General features: G+C 53.3%; 12 protein-coding genes across 12 annotated transcripts; 6 read left to right on the top strand and 6 right to left on the bottom strand.

Moving 5' to 3' along the window:
• Positions 1-878: 878 nt before the first annotated feature.
• On the bottom strand, positions 879-3,109 carry BBA_01960 (SWI/SNF and RSC complex subunit Ssr4; the record flags this gene model as incomplete). Its single annotated transcript, XM_008597057.1, has 3 exons — positions 879-2,672; positions 2,730-2,996; positions 3,065-3,109. 3 exons carry the CDS (start codon positions 3,107-3,109, stop codon positions 879-881), a joined length of 2,106 nt encoding a protein of 701 aa, XP_008595279.1.
• Positions 3,110-3,739: 630 nt separating this feature from the next.
• BBA_01959 (RNA recognition domain-containing protein) lies at positions 3,740-4,846 on the top strand (the record flags this gene model as incomplete). The annotated part of the gene is made up of 1 exon (XM_008597056.1): positions 3,740-4,846. The coding sequence occupies one exon, from the start codon at positions 3,740-3,742 to the stop codon at positions 4,844-4,846; it is 1,107 nt and encodes a 368-aa protein (XP_008595278.1).
• Positions 4,847-5,156: 310 nt separating this feature from the next.
• Positions 5,157-6,986, bottom strand: BBA_01958 (solute carrier family 35 member C2; the record flags this gene model as incomplete). Its single annotated transcript, XM_008597055.1, has 3 exons — positions 5,157-5,941; positions 5,991-6,291; positions 6,345-6,986. The coding sequence occupies 3 exons, from the start codon at positions 6,984-6,986 to the stop codon at positions 5,157-5,159; spliced, it is 1,728 nt and encodes a 575-aa protein (XP_008595277.1).
• A 2,721-nt stretch (positions 6,987-9,707) lies between these two features.
• BBA_01957 (major facilitator superfamily transporter) lies at positions 9,708-11,668 on the top strand (the record flags this gene model as incomplete). Its single annotated transcript, XM_008597054.1, has 7 exons — positions 9,708-9,854; positions 9,916-9,973; positions 10,049-10,335; positions 10,402-10,827; positions 10,884-11,095; positions 11,170-11,341; positions 11,432-11,668. 7 exons carry the CDS (start codon positions 9,708-9,710, stop codon positions 11,666-11,668), a joined length of 1,539 nt encoding a protein of 512 aa, XP_008595276.1.
• A 446-nt stretch (positions 11,669-12,114) lies between these two features.
• Positions 12,115-14,496, bottom strand: BBA_01956 (glycoside hydrolase family 15; the record flags this gene model as incomplete). The annotated part of the gene is made up of 5 exons (XM_008597053.1): positions 12,115-13,235; positions 13,283-13,726; positions 13,780-14,102; positions 14,169-14,323; positions 14,374-14,496. 5 exons carry the CDS (start codon positions 14,494-14,496, stop codon positions 12,115-12,117), a joined length of 2,166 nt encoding a protein of 721 aa, XP_008595275.1.
• Positions 14,497-15,679: 1,183 nt separating this feature from the next.
• BBA_01955 (isochorismatase hydrolase) lies at positions 15,680-16,387 on the top strand (the record flags this gene model as incomplete). Its single annotated transcript, XM_008597052.1, has 2 exons — positions 15,680-15,989; positions 16,089-16,387. 2 exons carry the CDS (start codon positions 15,680-15,682, stop codon positions 16,385-16,387), a joined length of 609 nt encoding a protein of 202 aa, XP_008595274.1.
• Positions 16,388-16,879: 492 nt separating this feature from the next.
• BBA_01954 (uncharacterized protein) lies at positions 16,880-17,654 on the top strand (the record flags this gene model as incomplete). Its single annotated transcript, XM_008597051.1, has 2 exons — positions 16,880-17,202; positions 17,411-17,654. 2 exons carry the CDS (start codon positions 16,880-16,882, stop codon positions 17,652-17,654), a joined length of 567 nt encoding a protein of 188 aa, XP_008595273.1.
• Positions 17,655-18,272: 618 nt separating this feature from the next.
• BBA_01953 (DUF962 domain-containing protein) lies at positions 18,273-18,994 on the bottom strand (the record flags this gene model as incomplete). The annotated part of the gene is made up of 3 exons (XM_008597050.1): positions 18,273-18,728; positions 18,804-18,887; positions 18,962-18,994. The coding sequence occupies 3 exons, from the start codon at positions 18,992-18,994 to the stop codon at positions 18,273-18,275; spliced, it is 573 nt and encodes a 190-aa protein (XP_008595272.1).
• A 1,455-nt stretch (positions 18,995-20,449) lies between these two features.
• On the top strand, positions 20,450-21,234 carry BBA_01952 (RNA polymerase Rpb7-like domain-containing protein; the record flags this gene model as incomplete). Its single annotated transcript, XM_008597049.1, has 3 exons — positions 20,450-20,779; positions 20,831-21,000; positions 21,075-21,234. The coding sequence occupies 3 exons, from the start codon at positions 20,450-20,452 to the stop codon at positions 21,232-21,234; spliced, it is 660 nt and encodes a 219-aa protein (XP_008595271.1).
• Positions 21,235-21,885: 651 nt separating this feature from the next.
• On the top strand, positions 21,886-22,944 carry BBA_01951 (HpcH/HpaI aldolase/citrate lyase family protein; the record flags this gene model as incomplete). Its single annotated transcript, XM_008597048.1, has 5 exons — positions 21,886-22,039; positions 22,122-22,214; positions 22,275-22,300; positions 22,353-22,620; positions 22,679-22,944. 5 exons carry the CDS (start codon positions 21,886-21,888, stop codon positions 22,942-22,944), a joined length of 807 nt encoding a protein of 268 aa, XP_008595270.1.
• Positions 22,945-23,012: 68 nt separating this feature from the next.
• On the bottom strand, positions 23,013-23,392 carry BBA_01950 (glutaredoxin domain-containing protein; the record flags this gene model as incomplete). The annotated part of the gene is made up of 2 exons (XM_008597047.1): positions 23,013-23,138; positions 23,198-23,392. The coding sequence occupies 2 exons, from the start codon at positions 23,390-23,392 to the stop codon at positions 23,013-23,015; spliced, it is 321 nt and encodes a 106-aa protein (XP_008595269.1).
• Positions 23,393-23,820: 428 nt separating this feature from the next.
• BBA_01949 (uncharacterized protein) lies at positions 23,821-24,564 on the bottom strand (the record flags this gene model as incomplete). The annotated part of the gene is made up of 1 exon (XM_008597046.1): positions 23,821-24,564. The coding sequence occupies one exon, from the start codon at positions 24,562-24,564 to the stop codon at positions 23,821-23,823; it is 744 nt and encodes a 247-aa protein (XP_008595268.1).
• Between the last annotated feature and the right edge of the window lie 726 nt (positions 24,565-25,290).

The raw sequence follows: 25,290 nt of genomic DNA, 5'->3' as shown, positions 1-25,290 counted from the left end.
GTGTGTGTGTGTGTAATCGTATGTGCGGAATGAATTGGAAAGAATGAAAGTTATCGAGAGAAAAGCAAGCAGAGAAAAGAATAGACTAATCAAACCGAATCCGGCCGTCGTTGGTTTAAAAGTTCGTCTCAACAATTCAGCCCAACTCACTAGTAAAGAATAATGACAGAAAGAAAGACGGCAAAAAAAAAAAAAAAAAAGAAGATTTCGGCCATGGTTGAATTACAGTTTTGTTCACTTGTTGCGGCCGTTTGATCTGCGTCGCGAAGCCCTTCCCCCGCCTACGGACCAGCGTCTCATCGCAAGTCTCACAATGTCGTGGCGCAGAGCGCGCACATATTTCCTCATCCAGCAAAATTGTTCTGGGCTGGGGAGAAAGAAAGAAAAAACTTAGTAATAGAGATAACTGGTTGGACCCTGCACCACGGTACGGCGCTACTCATCATCGGACGCCGCGCTGCGACAAGAGATGAAACCGCATCGGTCAGACGCCGACCCCTTCCTTGGCTACGCCAAGGCACAAGCAACAAGAAAAAGGCAGAGAGAGAACGTGTTCCGAGATTCGTCATTTGAAATTGTGTATTCAAATCTCAATTACATCCATGTCACCCACCTCCCATGATCAGACTGAAATACAAAGCGACAAGATGGCACAATTCTGCGGCCAACAAGCGGCGCAGACATACAAGGAACAAGAAAAGAAAAAGACAACTGCAAAAAAATCACAAGCAAAGCCCGCAAACTGCCGAAAATCAGCAGCGATTCACGCCGTCAGCGCCCAGTATACACCCGTAAAAAGCCTTTTCTCTTTCTGCTCCCCCGTCAGAACCGTAGATCTAATCCATGGAACATCTTTGCAGTCCCGGTTTTTTTTCTTGCTATTCTTGCCCCTCGCCCGGCGTGCCAGTAGCACCGACTCCGTGAAAAGCATCGCCAAAGGCCGAGTCTTCCATCTCCATGTTAAGGTCCATGTCTTCACTCAAGCCGCCGGCACCACCATCCATATCCGGAGCGTCGAATCCAGAGAGGGCGTCGCCGGCAGTGTCCAGGTCGCCCAGGGAACTAAAGTCGTTTTGGTCAAACGAGTTGGAACCGGCCGGCGTCGCTTCCGCCGAGGCCTTTGCGACATTCGTCTGCTTGGCCTCCTCAGATGGCGCCTTGGCAGCCGATGAGGCGCCTACGTTTGAATCTGTGCTGCCGTCCTTGGGCACCACAACCCAGTCGCCGTCCTGCTCGCCTGGGGCGTTGGGCTGCTCGGACTTGGAGGCACCCGCATCACCCATCGGAGCATCGGCAGGTGGCGCACGCTGCGCAGGAGCTGGAGAAGGCATGTTGGCATTGGCTGGTGTGGCAGCTGTCGACTGCAGGGCGGAGAGCTGTGCTTGAGGGGTGGGGAAGTTGTTGGCAGGTGTAGATGCCGAGGACAGACCAGTGTGCATCTGGTCAAGTAGTCCAGAGGCTGTGTCTCCCATATCCATATCAGTGTCGCCCATCAGCAGAGCGCTGTTCTGTGAGAGAGCTTGGGATACTTGGCGGATCATTTGCTGGTCAGCAGATGCTGCGCCAAGTACGGCCTCTGGCTCCGGTTCAGGAGGAGGAATCTGATAGCCGCCCTCTTGGATGCGTGCGACAGCCGGCTTGCTTTCAATCTTTCGACCCACGGAAGCTTCTACTTGTTGCACAATTTCTTCCAGAGTATGCTTGCTCGTAGTGCGTGGGCCGTCATCGTCATTGTCAGTAGTCTCCACGCGGCCCTCGATTCTCCATGCTTCAGGTCCAGTCTGTTCAACCAGCGACTTGAGTTCGCGCTCTTTTGTGCGAACAACGGAGCCCTCCTTGAACTTGGCCAATTTTTCTTCTTGCTCCTTCTTCATGTTGGCGATTTCGGTTTCTGTGGACGCAATGTATTCGCTAACTCGCTTGCGGAACTCGTCTGCCAAACCAGGCTCCAGCTTACCAACGTACGTCTTTTGAGGCAACTGGCTAGACGCGTCGCCACCTTGAGCCGCAAAAATGCCTTCTGTGAGTGAGGCAAGCTCGCCCTTTAGCCCAAGACCCAGGTCGGCAGGCGTAATCTGTCCCATCCGATATGGCGACGAGAGGATTTCCTCCATCCACTCGTGATTTTGCTGGTAGCGACCGAGAGACAACTCTCTAGGTGTCAGGTGGTCAAACATGTCGCCTCTGGAAATATCTTCGTCGTCATCCATAACATCAATGGTCGGCATCTGAGGCATGGCAGCCTGCGAGCCCTGGCCGTGTCGGGCTCGTTTCGCGGGAGGACCGGCGACGGGCTGCGGCGGGTACGCCATCTGCTGCGGCACACCGCGGGGGTTTTGCTGGCCAGCAATCTGCTGACGCGTGAGCTCGGGCATCGTGGGCCAGTTGGCGCGGTCCGATAGCATAAAGTCTTTGCGTCGGAGCATGCCGCGGCTGAGAAGGAACGCGCGCTGCTGCATAATGGCGGCAACCCGATCATCGTAGGGAATCGCGCTGATGGGCAAGCGGCTGTCGGGTTCTGACGGGCCGTAGTGGACGATGAACAGATTCTGGTCGACGTGAGGGGGGTTCGGGTGGCCAGGCACGGGCACAAGGCGGAAGCGTCGTCGGGCGTGAGCGGCCATTTGCTCGCCAGGGATGTAGCCAGCCTTGAGGAAGTAGATTTCCATAATCTAGTCAAGTTAGCCATCTTTTTGCGAATGTTGGCAAGTGTCCAGATTGTGACGTACTGCGCCATTGCGGAGGTCGTGTTTGTAGATCTCCTCAGGAGGCGACCACACGAAGCCATCCGTGGCAAAGTTGGTACCGAGGCGCTGCAAGGGTTGCCACGTTAAGAAAGTCTGGCCATCTTGGGGCTTGTCGAGGTATCCCCAGTAGAAAGCGGCCTTATCACGCGCGATTTGCGGCGCGCCCATCAACCACTTGGCAACCTCGTTGATGTCCAGGCGCGGTGCTATTGGGTATCGAAACGAGGACATGAGGTGAATATGGGGGATCTATGCGACATTAGAAATCATGCATCATCAACGATACTGCCGGTGCAGCATCAAACTCGTCTGCGTACCAACTCCCCCGGGACATTGTGGCTGGGGTCGGGTTGTTGCGCCATGGTAGATGTGAGGTGCTGGTCAGGCGCGGTCGCGAGGGGATCTGAAAAGCGTCTCTTGCCGGTGTAATTAATCGCGGGGCATCAGTCACGTCCGCGATCCAAGTCTTTGATCCAAATTTTAAAGGACAATGGCCAGAATCGCGCGCGGCGCAATAGCAATCGCGATCAGTTAATAGTGCTGGTTTGTGTTGGAGGAAGCTTGACCCTTTGGTCGCGGAGCGGACCCAAATTTCCTCGCGGCAAGGCTAGAAATGAGCAGCCAATGGTAAGCGGCATGCAAGGCTCCGACAACGCAGCATTGACTGTCAGGGTAAAGGAAGTCTCTTTTTTTTATCATAGCATTATAATTAATCTATTCAAAATCTTTATCACCCTTTGTACGTGTTTACGCGGCGAACACACAGTTGCGTGCTGCCGCGTCACGTGATCTACTCACCGAAGAAATCGCATCTTGACGTGGCGAGGCAACAGGCACTTCAACCAGAGCAAACACCAGATACCAGCACAACCTCGACCCCGAACTCGCGAGAACGCAAGCTACTAGATGAAACTTTGAGCCAAAGAGCTCAAAGGTACGTTCCTGCACTCGCTGCAAAACCAAAAAAACCTCTCTTCGGCATCTTGTTCATCATGTCGTACCCTCCCCCTCCAGGCACGAGCTCGCTTCCCGCGCGACCACCGCCCAGCCAAGGCGGCTTCAAGCCGGCATTCACGCCCTCGAGCGTGCAAAAGCACCAAAAGACCGCTGCGCCCACCACGTACACGTCGTACCCGCACCGAGCCGCCCCCGGCGCGCCGCCATCGTTCCAGTATGGCGCATCATCATCTTCATACGGCGCCGCAGCGCAGGCAGCACCCAGCGTGAGTGCGACGCCCTACTCGTACGGCCCTTCGCAGACGAGCGGCGGCGCTTCCTCCAGCTACGGCACGCAACCATACAATCAACAGTCCTACGGCCAGCAGCAATCCTACGACTACGCCGCCAGCGCCGCGCCACAGATTAGAAATCCGTTTCCCCAACCCGGCACCGCTGCCGCGTCCACGTCCGCCGCCGCCGCCGCTGGAGGGGGCAGCGTCCCTGAGTACGACGCCGAGATGGCCGCGCAGATTGCGCAGTGGCAAAGCGCCTATCTCCCGCGCGACCCCGACGCCAAAGACGCCAAAGGCAACCCGATCGAGCCTTCGCAGCCGGCGGCTGCGGCGACGCGGCCCGTCGTTCCTGAAATGTCCGTCGCGCAGGCCAACCCCGACAAGACGGTCGTCCGGCACGGCGGCGGCAAGAAGTGGACCGACGAGTCCCTCCTCGAGTGGGATCCCTCGCATCTTCGCCTCTTTGTCGGCAACCTCGGCGGCGAGACGACCGACGACGCGCTCCTCAAGGCCTTTTCGCGATGGGGCTCGGTCCAAAAGGCGCGCGTCATCCGCGACAAGCGCACCAGCAAGTCCAAGGGCTACGGCTTTGTCAGCTTCAGCGACGCCGATGATTTTTTCCAGGCCGCCAAGGAAATGAACAACAAGTACATCCAGAATCGTCCCGTTGTGGTGCGCAAGGCGAATACGGAAATCAAAGTTACCAGTGTCAAGGACAAGAACCGCAACGGCAAGAACAGGAACAAGAGCGGGTCCGGTGGTGGACACGGCCAAAACGGGCACGACGCACACTTGGGTCCCAAGTCGGCTGCTGGCGTCGTAAAGCCTGGTCAAAAGACCAAGAACGGGCTTCGACTTCTCGGATGATTGCTTTGAACCGCTGGTGTACATAGATATGGATCTCATTCCGGGCGTTGGGTGCTGCATGTATAAAATCACGACAAGGTTATGACACGGGTGCTCTTCTGAAAAATAATATCACTATTATTCGGGTATCTGATGCCCTTTTATCTTCCAACGTGCAAAACTGCCACGTACATGAAGCCACCTTTTTTAACGGTTTGTAAACCTTCCAACGCCGTACCGAATGCAAGACCGTAGAATGTTAGTATACACTGAATTGTGAGCGCAAAGATTGCGTCTGTTAAAAAAAAAAGGAAATATGAAGCGGCATGTGTTACTTTGTTCGCTCGTACTCTGCAACGGAAGGCAGTGGTGGGTTTGAATCGCTTTGCTGTAGCAGCCCGGCAGATTCTTCGTTGACGTCGTCATTCTCGACATCGCTGCAGGAGAAGACCTTGTCGCTTTCACTAGGGCCGTGTGCCTTTCCTTGCGCCTCGGCAACCATCTTGGAAATCTTGACATAGTTATACGCGCCAATGGCGACGAGCGTGGTCAGCAAGCCAATGAAGTTGACGAAGCTCAGCTCGTCGTGAAAGATGAGGGAAGCGGCAGATATGGTGATGACTTCCTTGAAAATGCCCGCAATCGAGAGCGTGACGACTGATGTTCGCTGCAGTAACGCAAACTCTGATGCTATCATGAGAAATGCGATACAGCCAGGAAATAGCAGGAAAATGGGTGTCATAAAGGTGCCAAATTCTTTGCTGATGCGGTCGAAGCCCTCGAATAGTTCGCTAAAGCCTTCCACGGGAATCGCCATAGCAAATAATGTGATGAACATGACGGGGGAAAGGAAAAAAATACTAGAAAACGGGTTTGATGTTGCAGGATTGCGAAGCAGTAGTAGCTGTGTCAGACCCCAACGAAAGCCAGAGAAGAATGCAGCAGAGATGACGAGCAGAAACCCAGAGAGCTTGAACTCGACTTCACCAGAAACCATGAGGATAACACCGGCAGTCATTGTGCCAATGATTGCGACCAGGCGCCACGTCGGCTTTTCAAGGCGGAAGATGAAGGCAAAGATCAAGACGAATGCCAAAGAAGAGGATTTGCACATGGCTGCGTGGCGTTAGCAGTGCAACGTTCAGTAACGGCTTACTCGACTTACTGTAAAAAGTGAGTGTGATGGACTTGAGAGACATGTTTCCGAGTCCAATATCCAAACTGGTCGCGGCACCGCACGGGCCAATTCTTGTGAGGTAGTACAGCTTCGACATCTTGGACGACTTCGGCTCGTCCTCGTGTCGTGAGCGCCCAAGATCGGAAGTATGTTTGCGATAGGGTCGCAAGGAAGGGAAGAAATATAAAACGAGAGACGCGAGAGAGAATTGCACAAGCATGTGCATGGCTGTCGTGAAAAGTGGAAATGCAAAGTTCAGACGGTCCTTGTCAAACATCCATTTGTTGTACTACAGCACTGTCAATTGAAACGTCCTTCGTGTAGTGCAATAAAGGGACTTACCAATGAAATTGATAGTGAAAAGATGTACCAGAGCAGAATCAGTCCTCCGTTGATCATCAGACGTCTCATGACGCTCTGATCTGCCTGTTGCCGCTCGTCGATGGGTAGGTTCTTTTCTCGAGCGATGCGTTGATCCAATCTGGTGAATTTGCGCCGCTGCTTTTGCTTTCGAGCACGGTCTTGCGCCGTGAGGCCCAGCTCCTCGTCATCGTGCAGGTCGTCATCGCTGAAGCTCTCCTGGCCCCAGTCGTTTCTGTCGTGGGCTGGGCCCGCCGTGAGCTCGCGCTGGCCGGCGCTCTGACCCGAGAAACTGCCAGATTTCCGCCGGGCGTTTGCATTTGGTGTGTGCGGTAGTGTGCGGTCGCCAGGAGCAGGAAAATGGCCGGCAGGGTTCATTAAGCTGCTCTTGCGCCGTCGGTGGCCGGCGATGGGTGCCATTTCGAAACCGTTGCTGTCGTCGGATGGAGCGGTAGCGGCGGACGGCTGCTGGGACTTGCCAGGCAATGTGGGAAACGCAATCGAGGACGACGAGGATGTGGGCGATGTTGTTGAGGGGCGGATTTCTTGCTGCCGATTAGACTGAGAAGAAGTGCCGTTGGTCGTCGACAAGGCCACCGGGGACGAGGAAAGGTTTGTAGGCATGGTGTCTCCAATACATGGATAGCAGACCTCTGGGAGGGAGAGGGGCGTGGTTCAAGGAGGGCAAGCTACCCACTCTTGTTCTCGCGTAAGATAGCTCTCTATGCTTGCCTCTAGGCTCCTATCCCCGGGTAGCAAAGCCGGTGGATAATAAAATGGGTAGGTGGGAAGCAGAGAGAGCGTACGATTCAAGAAGACTGATGGCAGGTGAGGAAGAGGACTGCCCAGAAGTTCTCGTTTGCAGGGACAGCTGTGTGTCAGTGGTCATCGGTTGCATTGCTTTGGTGGACGCGCCAGAGATGAAATGTGGAGACGTGGTAGCGGCCGACCATTCTAAGGCTTTCAGAGGCGCAACGCTAGTTTACAGCGGGTTTCAGTAGTCTTAGAAGCGCTCGAGCGAGCCATTGAGCGGGATGGGGCGTCATTCGCCGCCCTCTTTTCAGGGGTTCTTTCCTGTAGGTAGCAAGGGAGTTGCGCTTTTACAAGTCTATGACCAGGAGACAGGCAAATTCAAGACAGAATGGCAATGGCTTGATTTATTAGCATATACATCGACATAACAAGGCTCAGTATTGTGTCTCGGCAATTTTCCCGTTCTCTTCATGTCTGGTAGGACACGGCCATCCGCATTATTCTAGGTGACACAAGTCGACATGACGTCGGGCTAAATACCTTATTAATCTCTGGACTATCAAGTGCAAGGACCACCTGCATGTCTACCTAGGTACCGTACGAATACTCGGCACAGCACCGTAACATGCCAGTGAGCCCACCGCCAGTGCCTGAAACTCAGGCATCTGGGACTGGAGCCAACTATCGGAACTTTGTGAAACGGCAAAGAGAGAGACTTCATATCACCTTATCTATCTAATATGTCAGGAATGGACTGGTCAAGACTTCAATGTCAATGTCGCGTGCCTTTTGCCAAGGGCGACCCACAGGGCGGATGAGCTCCATCGATACCTATATTCATACTGTAGGTTATTGTAATTTGTGGCAGCAAGGCAGCAGCATTGTGATTACAACTGTCAATGGACATTCAGGCCCCTTCTTAGCACCGGAAACGCCGGAACGAGTACGCGCGACGAGCACGCGCAACGGCTCGCATTCGTCATTGTCATCACCTTGTAGGGCGAGCACAATGAATAGTGCTGAGCCTTTTCTAGTTGACCTGTCAACCTGCTTTGGAGACAGTCCTTTGAAAACACGGCTTGGCAAGCCGCTGTCTACGCCAGACAAGCTGCAGAGCCTGTCACCACCAGGCAATAGCCCCCGCCGATGAACGCCATAACGCCTGCTCTTTCCTCTGCGCAAAACTCATCTTGGTGCGGTCGCTTCTGCGATGAGCCTGCTTGAGCGTTGCGAATTCAACCATCATGGCTCAAGGATAACGGAATTCTGGCAGTGGGCGGCTCGGAACATAGGACGCTGTCACTTCACGAAAGCGTGTCGCAGACCTTTACAGTTCAGCAATTATGTACGGCTTCCGCTGCCACAGAATCTGGTACGACTTGCGCATCTGTTCCCGCGTCGCCTCTCGCGGACGACTTCGTCAAACAGTCTGTAGCGAAGACGAAAGTAGCCCCAGCCTCTCAGCTCGTACGATGATTTCCTCGCTCTCGATACGTTTACCTGTTTGTCGGCAAGCAACGCGAGTTAGATCTTCTAGTTACCGATGTCAACTTTGGATGGATGCTTCGAAGCCTTGTCGCCGCTTGCCCGCTCGTGCGGAGAATGCTACCTACGCGCCCAAATGAACTGTATTCGTGCCCTGAGAAGCGTCTAGAGGCAACGATCCGGGGCGATCTCGGGCCACGCTTCTGCTTCAACACGAGGGTTCTCTATCAGCCAGCGACCAAATAGCCATCACTCTGGATATGGTCGGCCCAGGCCCGATATGACCCGACAGGCGAATAGCCCTCATCCAAGAGCTGGTGAGCTCAAATCCCTCCATCAGCCGAGGTGGTCAGAGAACATATTTGTCGGTGAAGACTGGGTAAGCTCTGCTCGCACGCAAAACGTAGGGCTCAATCTGTCCAAGTCGTCGCGAAGTTTGTGTTATGTCTGGAGCGGGCGCAAGCAAGCCCGTTACAGTTACCCCGCATTTTAGAGCACAGATGCATCCACTAACAAATAAGCTTGTGGATCTCGGCATGCTTGGCTTTGATACTCACAACCCATCACGACCTTTTGATGAAAGATAATGCAAGTCTTTTTTCGAAGACGTGGCAAACCCTTGCTATAGAGATGATGATTCTTCATGTCTTAAAGTATTCATGTCCTCACATTGTGGGGAGCACGAAAGATTCGAAGGGAGATACGCAGCAGATTATATAGTGCTTGCCTGCATGCCGTCCAGCGGCCGTTCCATCCTCGCCCATCACTACGCCACTTCCCATACCTGCTCAATATCGATGGTGATTCTTTGTTCCCTTTACCGGCGGAGCCGTGTTTGTCTCAATAGCCAGCACCTTGCGGGGTTCAGCGCTCCTCAATCCGCGAAATGGCGCTCGAGAATAGCCATGGGCATGCGGCTGAGCCTATTGAACAAACACAAGGCAAGCTCCCACCCTCCATGTTGGTTTGCAATAAATACTCGATGCAGGGAAGCTGCATATACCAGCATTGAGTCGAAGCTCAATCTCTCTCATCATCCTTGGTTGAGCGCTGCTGCCGCCGTCTTTTAGGACCAATCGCCAAGAAAAAAACAGAAAATCGCACAAGATGGGCTCATTCATGATGGACTCGTTGAAGAAGAAAAAGGACATGGTGCACGTCGAGCATACCCCTAAAGACGACAAAGCAGTTTTAGGGGTTGCAGAATTGCCCGCCGAATTCGCGCACCTAGACGAAAAGAAGATTCTGCGCAAGGTCATTGCCAACCAACCCCGTGGGTAAGAGCCAACATCTTACTGACACTGGCATGTAATAGATGGACATACGATTGATTCCCATCCTCGCCCTCCTCTACCTTCTCTCCTTCCTCGACCGTATGTAACAAATGCCCCCCGGTATCGCAATACACCAACTTGCGCTCACACTTTTCCCACTTTCCCCCGTCGCAGGCGGCAACATTGGCAACGCCAACATTGAGGGCCTCTCTGAGGACTTGCGCCTCACGCCCGACCAGTACAATTGGTGTCTCACCGTCTTCTTCTTCACCTACGCCTTCTTTGAGGTCCCCAGTAACCTGATGCTCAAGAAGCTGCGCCCCAGCCGCTGGCTGCCCAGCATCATGGTCGCATGGGGCATTGTCACAACGCTCATGGGCATCGTCCGCAATTATCACGGCCTCTTGATCGCGCGCATCTTTCTCGGCGTCGCCGAAGCCGGCCTCTTTCCCGGCGTCGCTGTAAGCCAACTCCGGTAATCCTCGCTTTTTTTATATCTTTACTGACGGGGCGCGTGCATGTAAAAGTACTACCTGACCATGTGGTACTGCCGCCATGAGATGCAGCTGCGCCAGGCCATGTTCTTCTCTGCCGCCTCCGTCGCCGGCGCCTTTAGCGGGCTCCTCGCCTTCGCCATTAGCAAGATGCACGGTGTCGGCGGGCTCGAGGGCTGGCGCTGGATCTTTATCCTCGAGGGCCTCGTCACCATTGTCGTCGCCGTCGTGTCCTTCTTTACACTCTACGACTTTCCTGAGACGGCAGGCTTCCTCACCGAGGATGAGCGCGCGTTTGTCGTGTATCGGCTCAAGTATCAGGGTCAGGTCACGAGCACGACGTCGGATGGCGGCCCGGCTACCGCTCGAGTTGCACAATCGGAGGAGTTTCAGTGGAAGTACGTGTGGCAGGCATTCACCGACTGGCAGATTTACGTCAATACCTTTGTGTCCTGGGGTGTAAGTCGTTCTTTTAACAAGCCTGCCAACGCTCTTGTGTCACTAATATTGTTTAGGTTGTGTGTCCGTTGTACGGCATTAGCTTGTTCCTCCCGACCATCATCAAGGACCTCGGCTACCAGAAAAGCACCGCCCAGCTCATGACCATTCCAATTTACATTACCGCTTCGGTTCTTGCCGTATTTAGCGCCTTCTTCTCTGACAGAGTAGGCATGCGTAGCCCATTCATCGTTACGCTTCTCTGCGGCATGGCCGCCGGCTTTGGCATGTAAGTAATAACAACTCTGCGCCGAAAGGGACAGTGGGAAAAAGAAGAAAGACTCGCGATGCTGACAAAAATAGGTGCATCGGCTCGAGCGACCCCAAAGTCGTCTATGGTGGCGTTTTTTTCGCCGCCTGCTGCATTTATCCAGCTTTTCCTGGTGTCATTACCTGGCTCTCTAACAATCTCGCTGGCAGCTACAAGCGAAACGTCGGCATGGCTCTCCAAGTCGGCATCGTCAACCTGGGCGGCGTAAGTTTCTACATTACCTCGCCTTTCTTTTTTTCCTTTTTTACTCTCCTTCTTTTCCAAACATGCCAAGCTAATATGTTTTTCTGGTAGGCTTTGGCGGCCAACTTTTACCGCAAAAAGGATAAGCCTAGATTCATCCTCGGTCACGCGCTTGAGCTTGGCTTCATCGGCCTCGGCATTGTTGCCGCTGTCTCGCTCGTGGTGACGTACCGTCGCATCAACGACAAGCGCGACCGACAGATGCGCGAGGGTGCCGAGCGCCTGCACACGGCTGAGGAGCTGGCGGCCATGGGCGACAGGGCGGTCACGTTTCGATACATGTATTAAGGTGACGCGCAGCATGCTCATTTTGTATATCGAATTGTCTTACTTTAAGAATAAGGTAGCGAAAAGAGATGTCGTCCTAGTTTCAGGAACCAAATTATATCCCAGTCAGCGCAGGCCTTTTCTTGGCGTTGGTCTGAAAGACATTGAAGTAGGTGGCTGGTCGGTTCAGAGAGGATGAGGGGTTGAATGAGGAGGAATGATTGGTGCGTGTTGATAATGAATTTGCTCCGGGTGTTTTATTTTCTCTGTTGCGGGTCAAGTATCTTCTTCGTCTACTTCAAGTCTTGCATGGAGGATTTGCTGTCCGTTTGCAGGCAAACAGCCGAGTTTTCCCGTGTCCAACATTACTCCCCAACACGTTTGTACGATTCAACCTCTACGAATGGCCTTTTGCAGCAATTAATTCAAATTTTAAGCTAGATAAATTACCTCTGCTAACGAAAAAACTACTCCTTCCAGCCCGCTGCTGCCCTGTCCAAATTAAACGCCGCGCTGATGAGAGCAAGATGGCTAAACGCCTGCGGCGTATTGCCAAGCTGTTCTCCGCTGCGCGCAATCTCTTCGGAAAACATGGAAAGATGGTTTGAAAAGCTCAGCATATTCTGAAACAAGTTCAGAGCAAGGCCACGGTACTTGGGCTCGTACACACTGGCGCGTGTCATGGCCTCGACAAGCCAAAACGTACACATGCTGAAGGCACCTTCGCGGCCTCCGACGCCATCGTCGGATAACTCGGTGTCGTAGCGATATACTAGACCGGTGCTGGTGAGGCCGCCCTGTTCGGGCGGCAGTAGGATTTTGTCGAGGGTTTTGATGAACCGAGGGTCGCACGGCGAAATGAAAAAGACAAGAGGCGCAATCAGGATCGACGAGTCGAGCATGGAGTTGTTTTCGTAGCTCTGGACAAAACACTCTAGATCCTTGTTGTAACCCTTGGTCATGATTTCCTCGCAGAGTGTGTCTCTCGCTTCCATCCACTTGTTGCGGTTGGGGCACGGAAAGCAGCGCTTGTCTGCCAAGCGCAATCCGCGGTCAAAAGCCACCCATAGCATGACTTTGGAGTATGTAAAGTGCTGGCGCTGATTGCGCACTTCCCAGATTGAATTATCGGGCTCATCTTTGATTGTCAAGACATAGTCCAAGAGTTCTCGAACTGCAACCCAGAGGTCCCAAGGGACAGGTTTTCCGTATTTGTTGTAGAGATAGATACCATCCATCAGCTCGCCATAAATGTCAAACTGTTTGTGAAATGCGGCGCCGTTTCCAATGCGAACAGGGCGGCTGCCCCGGTATCCATCAAGATGGTCCAGCGTGGACTCGGGAATGTCTGTCTCGCCACGGATCGTGAACATGATGGGGAGCGCATCGCCGGGTGCGCGGCTCTGAAGGCGCTCCATAATAAACTCCATGTAAGCGTCTGCCTCGGCCCTGAAACCAAGACGAAGGAGAATATAAATGGTAAAGCTCGAGTCGCGGACCCAGCAGTAGCGATAGTCCCAGTTTCTGCCGCCTCCAATGTGCTCGGGTACAGAGAATGTGGGCGCAGCAACAATTGCACCAGTCGGTTCTAGCTACCATTAGTAAGAGATGAAAAGTTCCGAGTCTGGATCGTACCATAAGTGAGCATCTTCAAAATCATCAAGCTGCGAGAGACAACTTCCACCCACCGGCCAGTATACTTGGACTGCGCGATGAAGTCTTGCCAAAAGACCTGGGTATCGTGTTGCTGCATATCGAGCAGCTCGGTAGTGACAATTTCGTCCACATGATTATCAATGTCGTTGCGAACTACAAACGAAAGAGCCTCGCCCGCTCTGATTTCAACGCGAGCAACAAGACCCTCGCCAAGCATTCCATTTCGCTGTTGCTTGGTGAAGGTGATGTTGGGGCGGTTTTTCCCGTTGGCACTCTCGGCGACAACATCAAGCTGCAGCTTGGTATCCTTGCTGTGAAACGTGGCGACCTTGCTCTTATCGGCCACCGGACCCTGTGCATCCTGGTGGATGGTGGTGACGTGGATCTCTTGGCCGTAGCCAAACGCGGGGAAGATTTCCACATCTACAGCAACGTTAGAACTATGCATGTGGCTTGTGCAGAAAGCAGGCACACACCAATCGTCAGGAACCCGCGAACACACTCCACCCGACGGACGAGCCATTTCTTTAGCTCAGCTTGTACGCTGGCCGCTTCACGGAATAAGCCCTGGTCGCTGGTGCTGCGGGAGACGACCTTGGTGCTCCTGGGGCGAGGGAAGAAGTCAATGAGGTCCACAACGCCGTCTTCATGGATGTAGCGAGTCTGCAAAAGGCACGAGCAAGGCAGATATTGCTGTTTGGTGGTGCACCCGAGCTCAGGTGGCGGCGAAATGTTGAAATAGCCACCCTTGTCCTTGTCCAAGAGGCGGCAGAAGACGGAGGGCGAATCAAAGTCGGGCCTGCGCTATCAGTCAGTAATTCAATTGATAGCAAAATGGCTCGCAAGGAAGAACTCTTACCAGCACATGTAATCGATGCTACCATCGATGCCGACTAGGGCGCAGGTGTGCATGTTTCCAATCATCCCGTAGTCTTCGATGGGCAGATATCCGCTAGTGTGCTCACGACGGGAGTGCCCCGCGTGGGATGTGTGAGACGGTGTCTCCATTGCGTAAATGTCCTGGGTATTTCAGCTGTAAAAGAAAATTTCATCTAAGATGGCATTTTCACTTGGGCGATGTAGCCACTTGGAAACGGCGCTGATGAAAGGTCGACGCAAACGGTGAATGCGGGGGAGGGCTGGCCGCTGTACTTGCCACTTTCTCTGCTAGCTCCCGAGACCTCAACCGACATCGTTGATTTTCCGTTACTTCAACTAACGGGCTGTGAATATTATCAGGACGAAGTACTATATCAAGAAATAGTAATCTTTCATTCTTCCCATGATTTTTTTACTGAGACAATCGGAGCTACTTGTATATACCCGCCTACTAAAGCTGCGCCTACCCTTCTTTTGGGACGATCATTATGACATGTAGACGGAGGCCACACTTCAACAATCACTGACAGGAAAGAGGAAAAGAGCCATTCAAAGCTTCTATACTGAGCATACAATAGTCATTTCGGACGTCATCTCTCGGAGGTTTGTTGTCACGGTCATTGATCCCCTCGTGTCTCGTCCAATACACCTCGTTTGCACTCCCTGCGCCATCACCTGCAGACCTAATTTCATCTACCAAAGAATTTCGATATGTCAGAAGTGAGAATTACTAGGACGAGGCCGACACAAAAGAATGACTTCATGCTGTGACAAACGCGTGTTCTAGGCCGTGCAATATGCTCGCTTCTCTGCTCGTGCGATTCGTCTTATGTAGGTAGGATATAAGTAGACGTTAAAAATAGTACAAACAACAGCAGACCCTCATTGAGCTCGTGTAGTTCAAATACACTGGATGAACATTTAACGGGCCTTTCCTCTTTTCTCTCCTCTTCGTCATTCTCACGTCGCATCCGCCGAACCCAGCAACCGCCAAGAACTATTCGACACGGCGATCTCATTACATGTGTTTCCGTTGCAGGCTTGCTCATTACTCATCTCATGGGAAGTCGTCATTTCTAACAAAGCTACAGTAGGTTCCTAAGCCCAGACATCAACATATGCTTTTGGCGTCTAATTCACAGATGTGACTTAGGAGATCCAGACATTCCTCGGTTGCACATCACATCAGCCCAACGCCAACCATCAAGTCAGCGACGCAAGTATCGCTTGCAAGCCCCCTCGCAGCGCAGCAGCCACGACTAGATTAGCTCCTCATTATACCAGACATAAACAGAGCCATAAAGCGCCACAAAACAAGAATCTTTCCATTAGTGAATTTACCCATGCACATCTCCGCGCATACTTCACAAGTCTCGTGCTGTGGGGCACTTTGTTCAGCTCCCAGTCCCCGTGTATAATGACCTCAACGAGCACTCGTCTCCCGATACTCTATTTGTCTCACAGAAAAAAGTCACACATTCGTAGAATTCATTCAAGATGCCGCGCACTGCCCTCTTTGTCATTGACATCCAAAACGAGCTCGCCGGGCATCCACAGACCGAGGTGCCCGGCGCCGCGCGCATCCGCACCGCCGGCTCGCAGATCCTCCGCATCAGCCGCGCCCTCGCCGATGCCGCCGCCGCTACACCCCCGGAAGAACAGCAAAATCCCGCTCTAACTGTCTTTGTGCAGCATGAAGAGAGCCCCGAGAGCGGTGGCACGCTCCTCCGCGGCGCTGAGCCATGGAAGCTCGTCTTTCCGCCGCGCGAGGATGCCGTAGACGAGATTCTCGTCGCCAAGACGACTCGTACGTGTCTTTCTCCCTCATCCTCCAAGCTTCATCCAGAATGGTGGTACGAGAGCTATCGTTTTTAAAAAAAAACTAAAAAATTGACAATCAAACCAGAAAATACATTCGAGTCGAACCCAGACTTCGCAGACCGGCTGCAAAACGCAGGCGTGGACCACATCATCGCTTTCGGCCTGCAGAGCGAGTGCTGCGTGGCCGAGACGTGCAAGGGCGCGCTGGCAGCGGGTTTCAGGCTGACGATATTGCAGGGCGCGCACTCCACGTATGATGAAAAGCAGAAGACGGCGGCGGACATTGAGAGGCAGATTGAGGAGATGCTGGTGAGCCGCGGCGCAGAGGTGGTGCCTTGGGAGAACGCAGTGTCGCGGTGGGAAACGGCGGGTGTTGTGTGCTAAGTGCTTGGCATGGCAAACGGCATTTTGATGCTAATTTTTCTTTTGTTTTTTTCAACATGGTGGCATGACTTTCTTCTTTGGGGTTTCCTTCTTCCCCTCTAGTTCCCTCCGTCAACATCTCGAGCAGCCTCGGAGCAAAGTTCCAAAGGGCTCAAAGGAGATGTCACCAAGCGCTGCACCCTGAACTTTAGCTTAGTGTAAAGCAAAAGGCAAACTGAGTTTCTCGCTATTAATAAACCAGAATCGAGAGAGCATCAACGGCCTTGCAGTTATCTTGCTTTGTCGACTCACCGGTCCTTTCAACCATGTCACCTTTGTACACTCACACTGCATCATCAAAGACCAAATCCTCCACAATGACTTTCTCACATTCATAAGCTTCTTGCGTCTCGGGCCTCAAGGAATAAAACGTACATGCCCTCATGACATCTCAACTCATACAGCGATACTTCCATTCCCCCCTCGCGCACTCCATCATCATCGTACACAACCATGTGTTTCATGGCCATTTTGTACGAGTGCGGCCATGAGGAAAAATCTCTCCTCGAGTGCCGTAACCGTATCGGCCTGCGCGGCCTCGTCAAGGCCCTTCTCGACCTACTGCGCCCCAACGGCGAGGGCCAGCCGCTACCTTGCGACCACGTTGCCGCCGAATCGGCGCGCCGCGGCCACAAGTGCCGGTGGTGCCTAATGCAGCAGATTCCCGATCTCCTCCAGCGCGAGCGGCAGCGGCTTCGCATGCTGAGAGGCGATTTCGCCGACGGCCTCGTGGAACCAGTCCCGGTCCGGAGCTTGCCGCGTCGTGCCATCCAAAGGTACGTTAAATACTAGCCAACCTCTATCTCCCTTTTCACAAACATGTTATGGTTTCCAACGCATTTTACAGGTTGCAGTCAAAAGGTGCGAAAAGGGATCTGCATGCTTTGTACAGAAGACATAGCCTGCCCCAGTACGCTTGGGTGGCATGCCCAGAAGAGACCGAGTTGGAGAGGGACAGCGACGCCCGTAACACCGGCAGTAAAGACGACAGCAGAGTTCAAAGCTTGAGAGAGTCGCCCAGGAGGCCGTCCCGGAAGCAGCCCAGAGGATCGGTCGGGGAGACAGCGAATACGCTCAGAAGCCAGAGCCTCTAGTTGATGCCTCGGGGGTTGAGCGTTTCGAGAAAGGCCCCGGTCAACGACTCTGTGGTATCCTTTACCTGTGCGACGGCGCACCGCCTGGAAGAGATGAGTGCTGCAACAAATCTGTGACGCACCACAATTGGTGAGGGTTCTTGCGCCCGAAGCTTTTTGTTAACGCGTGCAGTGAACAAATGCGCAACTTACATGGTCTTATTCCCCCCGCCCCCAAACCTACGTATTGTAACTCGATTTCACAGAGAAGGGACGCGGAGAATGAATGCTGAAACTACTTCTCTTGCTAGATCAACAAGAACCAGATATATAAGACAAGTTCAACCTCAGGTCGTAAGACTGAGTTTCTTCTTCGGGCCAGATGCGGCCGGGCCTCCTTCCTATGCATAAAATACAAGACCAGTAACCAAAACTTTTTCCCATGCTAAAAAGCAACTCGCTGGATGTGATGTGACATGAATGAAGGGTGTGTGGTGAAGGGTTATAAGGGTAATTCTGGGAATAAGTGTTCAAACAGGCATCGTCACCTGTTTGCGCCGCTGTGGCGCTGCGATTGCACCAGAGACGGCCGGAAGCCCTCGGTGCAGCTCCAAGTATTGGACGTTGCGGAGGGTATCGGATGTGTTGTGTTGACATATATCGATGTGGGCTGGCGTGAGGGGCAGATGATTGTGCATTCACCCGGGCAGTATGATGTTGGGCTGCACTGACTTCACCCGGCTGGTGCCATTCGGGCTGCATTGGTGGCAGGCTCATTCGGCCTTGCCATTCTTGGTCGAAGCATTAAGCCTGGCAACCTCGGCGCTGACTTGCTTATTCACGCGGGCCTGGAGCTCTGGGCGGTAGCCCATGACAAATAGAATCTCGAACCAGACAAACATGGGGGCGAGGAAGAGTGCCTGAAGCAGTCTGTCGAGCAGGCCCGGAGCTCGTCCTTCAAAGGCAACATGACCGATGAATTGGGCAATCCAGGCCAGGATATGGACACCTACAGCAAACTGAAGAGTCTGTTCGGGGTTCTGCAAACTCATGTGACGGGCAAAGGCAGTACTGCCGATGCAAAACGCGGCAAGGATGAAGCCTGCGACAGGCTCGAGCAACAGGTAGAGAACAGTGTAGATGAGCGCAATAATGGTACCGAGATTCAAATCAAGGTTGGGGACTGTGGCCCATGGCGGCAGATCGATAAGAGTTCCTGTGTATGTAGCCTAAATTTGGCATGTTGAGTACGACGTTATTTCCAAGCTAGTGGGGGTCTATCAGTTGGGCAGGGGGTGACATACGACAGCAAAGGCAGAGGTCAAGATGAGCGGGACGCAAATCATGTGAATGGCCTTGTTGACAGGATTATGGTGATAAGTGGCATACTGCAGAATTGAGTCAGTAAGGGAATATGCGTATGATTGGGGCTGTCAGGAGAGGGAGGGCCAAGGGCGCATACGAAGACCAGGTGTCTCTCGAGATCAAGCGACATTGTGGCAAGTGGTCACGCGAGCGGCGCGCGCTGGTAAGCTAGAGCAGAACTAGAGAAAAAAAGGGCTGAACCGAGTAGCCGGGCGGGAGAGTGACGACTAAGAAAATGGCGATATGTGTGTGGTCAGACGAGAGCTTTGATGCGAAAATTACGGGCAGCAGTTGACGAGGATGAAGAGTGTGGAAGGAGAGCTTTTTTGGCCCTTTTTTTCAGTCGTGTCAGACTTCCAGGGCGAGCGTGGTTGGCCAACTGGGGGTGATTCGGGATGAGCCCCCGAAAAGAGTAATGAAGCCCCTGGGAGTTGTGTTCGTGAGTGGTCCGGCCGGGCTGTTATAGAGGCTGCAGCGTGCTGAGCACTGCACGTCGCAGGCGTCGCAGGCGCGTCCAAGGAGGCCGCTGGCACGAGCCAACGGCGGGCGGATCTTTTTAGTGGAAAGTGCGAGGTAGATAAGCCCGTAACCTAGAGGCGATGGACTAGGTTGATGCAGATGAAAATCGAGCCGCTGTTTTTTTTGGGGATGGGATGATTGGAAGGTTGAACGGGAAAGGGATAGAGAGAAGAAAGAAATGAGGCCACTGGCGAGAATCTTGCTGGCCGTTTTCGCTCGGAGTGTCGGATGCTGTCCGCCATTTGGCAAACGAAAGATTGGGTTATCGCATGTGCCCACCCGAGCAGCTGACTGGCTGCATTGCAGGCAAGTACAACCCACCAGTCTGCAACATCGATTGCGAATACCCTACATTCGATTGCAATCAAACAAGTTCCCATTCATGAGCGGCAAAACAAGTTCAAGAAAGAAAAACTCAGTGCAATCAAAGTTCCACCCTTTATTGCATCAAATCTGGCATCAAAGGCCGCAGAATGTTCGAGCATCACCACCAGCACATCTTCTCGACAAGTTTTGGTACAAGTCTCCATAGTTAGCACTTGCAGGTGCAGGACAATAGCGTGAACCCCATGTCGTAACTAGCTCTGGGCCCTGGCATTGGAAGCGCCCATACGCACGGACCACATAATCGATTTTGACCCATCACGACAGCCAGCTTGCGCAGCCCAGCAGGCATCGTCTCGTCTCGTCCTCTATCAACCTACTCCGACCTGCGCGCCACGCCTCCGACGGCTTCTATCCCGGCGGGTAAGCCAGCAGCGCCATTTTCGCGGTCCGATTTATCGCCTCGAGTCTCGAAACTCACCTGCCTGGCGCCCTTTGTCCGTGCCGCCCGGGAAAAAAACCTTCAATCGTTCCATCCGCCCTGTGCTTGTCGACGCGCCGACCGATGCAAGAGTTCGGTCGCGATTGATTAGCCTTTGCGGCGCGCTTCTAGCCGCTCTTTATCGTCCGATAACTGAGTTTTCGGTGTTCGTTCGATTGCGCACGACACGCCTTTGACGCTACGGACGTCCGCTTTCTCTTCGAGTCGCCGCTCACGCTTCACCCCTCTGCATCCGCCATCATGTTCTTCCTCAAAAACATGGAGCGCAGAGTCACTCTGCATCCATCATATTTTGGGCGCAACATGCACGACTTGGTCACCAGCAAGCTGCTCAAGGATGTCGAGGGCACCTGCGCTGGCAGCTACTACATCATCTCCATCATGGACACCTTTGACATTTCCGAAGGCAAAATCCTGCCCAGTAATGGCTTGGCCGAGTTTACTGTCGGCTATCGCGCCGTCGTCTGGCGACCGTTCAAGGGCGAGACCGTCGACGCCGTCGTGTACTCCATCAACCCGCAGGGTTTCTTTGCGCAAGCTGGCCCTCTGCGACTATTTGTGTCGGCCCATGTACGACGACTTGCATAATGACCCTGCTACCAATACTAACAACTCTCGCAGTTGATTCCCAGCGATACCAAGTGGGATCCCAACGCGACGCCTCCCCAATTTACAAACAACGAAGACACCGTAATCGAGCCCAGCACACATGTACGAGTAAAAATCATTGGAACAAGAACCGAAGTCGGCGAGATGTGGGCGATTGGCAGCATCAAGGAAGATTACCTAGGGTAAGACGTCTGTTCTTGCGCCAACACAGCTCAGTGCTAACAACCTGTAGATGCCTGCAAGATTGATGTAGTAGACAATCCGGATCAACGGAATCAACAGACCCGTGGCGAGGCCTGAGTTCGGCCGACACTATTAAAATAGAGGAGCAATACAGGGACAACGCCGAAGCTATGGAGACTATGGACGGCCTATACAAGGCCCAGGCGTATAAGTTGGTGCGCTTTTATGATTAGGACGTGGTCTACGACATGCATTTTGCTATCATAGACCAATGTTTCATGCTGGATAGTTTCAGAAAAACATTCATACATTTCAGCTACAGTGTACTTGCTAGAGCACAGCTCGCCCACATACAGTGTGGTTTTGGGCATGACAATACGCCGATTCAAGCCGTAATGGGCCCCCAGCGTAGACGTTACTGAAGCTCGGATTCTGCTCCGACTCGCGGCCTCCGTCCCGCACTCCAGCAACTCCCCACGTTTGAACTGGCCGATGCGACGCCGATCGAGTCGCGTCACTCCGTTTACGCAGCGCCACAGGCACTTATGCCGGCACGATACTCAATCGACTCATAATAACCCTACCAAATTCAAACTAAATGCATAAACTACCTAATAGCGGTTCTCCGCCGTGTAATTTACGTATCGGCTTGCGAGCCATTTAAATAGCCCAGCTCCCCCCCCGCCAAACTACCCAAATGCTAGCGCCTTCAATTACAACGCCATTTCGTGTCATCATTATCCCGACCCAATTGAAGTGCGCCTGCATTCCGCAAGCCACACCGTATATATATATATAAAAATATTGATATATACATCAATATCACGTTCTCATCGGCTCCAACCCAATACGTTACACGGCAGACGCACCTTGACGCACCCATCATGCAAGCCGCCAACCACCTCCGCAACGTGTTTGCCGCGGGCAAGCAGGCCATGGGCATGTGGCAGATGATTCCCGGCGCGAACGTGTCGCGTATCCTCGCAAGCTCCGGCGTGGACTGGGTCATGGTGGACTGCGAGCACGGCAACATTGATGGTACGACTGCCCGAGGGAAAGGGGAAGGGGAAGCAACGAAGCGGCTGCGTGAGCTGAGCTGAGCTAATGTCTCGGTCGACAGATAGAGCCATGCACGACGCGGTGCCGGCGATTGCGGCGCTCGGAGTGTCGCCCATTGTCAGAATTCCAGACATGCAGGGGTGGATGGTGAAGCGTACGTGGCGCAAGTGGTTATTTCCAATGTGACATTGCTACTGACGTTGGGTAAATACAGGTGCGTTGGATGCAGGCGCTCATGGGGTAGGTCGTGACGTGAAGAATCGTGCAGCATATAAATCTAACAAGCACGCAGATTCTTGTGCCAATGCTGCGATCGGCAGCTCAGGCCCGCGAGGTCGTCCAAAGCGCCAAGTTTCCGCCGGGCGGCAAACGCGGGTTCGGCTCCCCCATTGCTCTGTCGCGCTTCAGGCCCGAGCCGTCCTTTACCGAGTACCTGCAGCAGGCCAACGACGCGCTCCTCACCATGGTCCAGATTGAGACGCAGGAAGCGCTTGACGAGGTCGAGGAGATTGCCGCCGTTCAGGGCGTCGACGTGCTGTTCGTCGGACCCTTTGATTTGGGTATGTACTCCCATTCGCGATGACCCTTTTTGGCATTCCTGCCGCTGATGCGAGATAGGCAATAACCTTGGCCACCCGATTCTCGACGGCGTCGTCCCCGATGAGCTCAAGGCAGCCATTGCTAGAATCCTGCAGGCGACGCACAAGGCTGGCAAAAAGTGCGGCATGTACTGCGCAAACGGTGCCCAGGCTCAGGCCAGCGCAGCGCAGGGATTCGACATGATCAATGTGGCGACGGACTACACGTCGCTGCAGACGCTGGTTAAGGAGGAGTTCAGCGTTGCGTCGTCGCAAGCCAAACCCGAGAGAGGCGTGTCGTACTGAGTTCAATGCTGCTGTGCCGAAAGCACTTTCACCAGCCAGCGATTCCGCTACAGAATGTATGACGCTGTTTAGTGCTTTTCAACTTGGTTCATCTTTTCTTCCACTTGCTCAATCGTGAATCGATGCATCAGCTTGGGCACGTTGTCTGCCTTGCCGGGCTGCTCGTCGGGTGCATCAGCCTTGGCAATATGAATCTGAGAGCTAATTAGGCGGATGTGATCTTGGTAATGAATGAGAGTTTCGTCACTCGTACCACTGGGATATCGAAATCGTACAGATTGCGCCAGGCCTCTGATTCGGGCAGCGCGAGATTGACCTCTTTGTAGGCAAACGGCCGCTTGTCCCAGACGTTGGACAAGACGCCTTTGGCTTGCGTGCAGAGACCGCAATTGTCGCGGCTGAAGAGGGTGATTCTGCAGGCGTGGAGCAGGGAGCGCGTGGCAAACATGGCTGTTGATGAGAAGTGTTGGATTTGGATGTGTTGAGAAGAGATGAATTGGTGAGAATATCAGGGGCAGTGGAAAGTATCCACTTGCTGATGCAAAGGTCAGTCAATACTGTATACCTAAGGATACGGAAACTGAGGAGAGTGCCTAGGCTCCTAAAATTGATTGATGTTTTCCTTGAAGAAGAAAAGAAAATGATAAGAGAGCAGATGGAATTTCATGGTAGCAAATTATCTATGTTACATTTATGATGTTGTAGTTATCTAGGCATGACGCTCGATGGTGTCGCTAACAAGACAAGCACTAAATAATAATACCTATTGAACAGCAATGCGCAAGTCCGCTTTAGAAAGTAATGCATTCTCGAAATGACAACCAATATTCTTTACAAAAACGCCAAAAAAGACCTTAATGACGCTGATCTTTAGCACTAGACATTCTCCGTGTAAGTCTTCATCTCGTGACCCTTGCCGCCCTTCTTAGTAAACAGCTTGTTGCCGATCCTGTCGCTGGCAGCGTCGATCTTGCGACCCAGAAACGTCTTGAAGCAGCCGTAGCCCGCCGAGCCCATCCAGAGCACCGCGTTCGTCAAATCCACCCACACCGCCGTCTTCATGGGGCCAACGCTCGCGCCCTTGTACGGGTCGTCGCTGCTTCTCTTGAGAAAGATGCTCGCAAAAATGGCAAAGACGACGAGCCAGGCCACCCACAAGCTCGCGTCCCACGCAAACGCGCGATGCGTCTTGAGCATCTTGAGGCGGGCGCCGACGACGGGCAGCGCGCCGGCCGACGCGAGCACGAGGAACACGACGGCGGTGACGGCCGACGTGCCCGCAACGACGACGGCAAATAGCCACTCGGGCGCGAGGGTCGCGCCGCTCTTGCGGTCCTTGTCAACACGGTGGCCGTAGAAGCCGACGGCGATGAGCGCGAGGATGAACTGCAGGACGCGCGCGACGAGGCGCGGAATCACCTCAAAGGTCTTGAGCCACGTCTTGCCCACGGTCTTGCCCGTGTTGGCGCCCTCGGAAAAGGCAAAGCGGCCGGCATCGCGGCCCATTTGTCGCTTGTCGGCCTGGTGAAAGTCGGCGGCGGCGGCGCGCATCTTGTTGGCGTCGTTGGCGAGCTGCGCGGCCGACTGGCCAGCCTTGATGGCGGAAGAGAGCTTGCCCATCTTTGATCTATTGTTTGGGTATGAAATCGGAAGAATCGTTGGAGATATTTTTCTTCTGGTAAAAAAGTCACAGATGCGAGCAAGTGCAGCGTAGTCGTAATGGCCGTCCGGCGGGTATAAGTGAAGTGCAAGTGAACAAAGAAGACGGCCTGAAAGACGGCAGCGAAGCGAACAGTACAAAAACAAAGAAGAAGCGGACGGAAAGAGCAAGATGAAGAAGAGGAAGAAAGACTGGATAAAGAAGAGGAAGAAAAAAAGGGATTCGTGTTCCTTGCCGGTTGCCAGCTTAATACTGTGCGAGCCCTGACACAAAGACTACGCGGCGCATACAGGGTCTCCTATGCAGGGTCTAGTAGCTGACCGAAACTTGTCGTCCTACAGACTCTAATTTCGGGCCCTATTCAAACGCAAAAATAGCAAACCATTCATTGGAGACGAGGCTCCCGAGCTGGTGTTTGACCCTGATGTGCTGCCAGCGCTTGTTCAGACAGTGAAACTGTGCGCCGTGAGCCAATCACTGACGACCTGCCCCTACGCGCCGCGGTGGGTGAAACAAGGAGCACCGACACACGATCGGCCACTATTGAGAACATGGGAATATATGGATCTAAACGCTCTGTTGAACCTGTTGAACTGTCTGAAAAAGATGAAATACTCTTCTTGGCAATTTGTAGATTCCAGAACCATGTCTGGCTGCCAAGACGACGACGCAACGGCAAGACGATG

Source organism: Beauveria bassiana (assembly GCF_000280675.1).
Source record: "Beauveria bassiana ARSEF 2860 unplaced genomic scaffold BBA_S00004, whole genome shotgun sequence".
Classification (NCBI taxonomy): domain Eukaryota; kingdom Fungi; phylum Ascomycota; class Sordariomycetes; order Hypocreales; family Cordycipitaceae; genus Beauveria; species Beauveria bassiana.
This window is presented reverse-complemented; position numbering and strand designations above follow the sequence as displayed.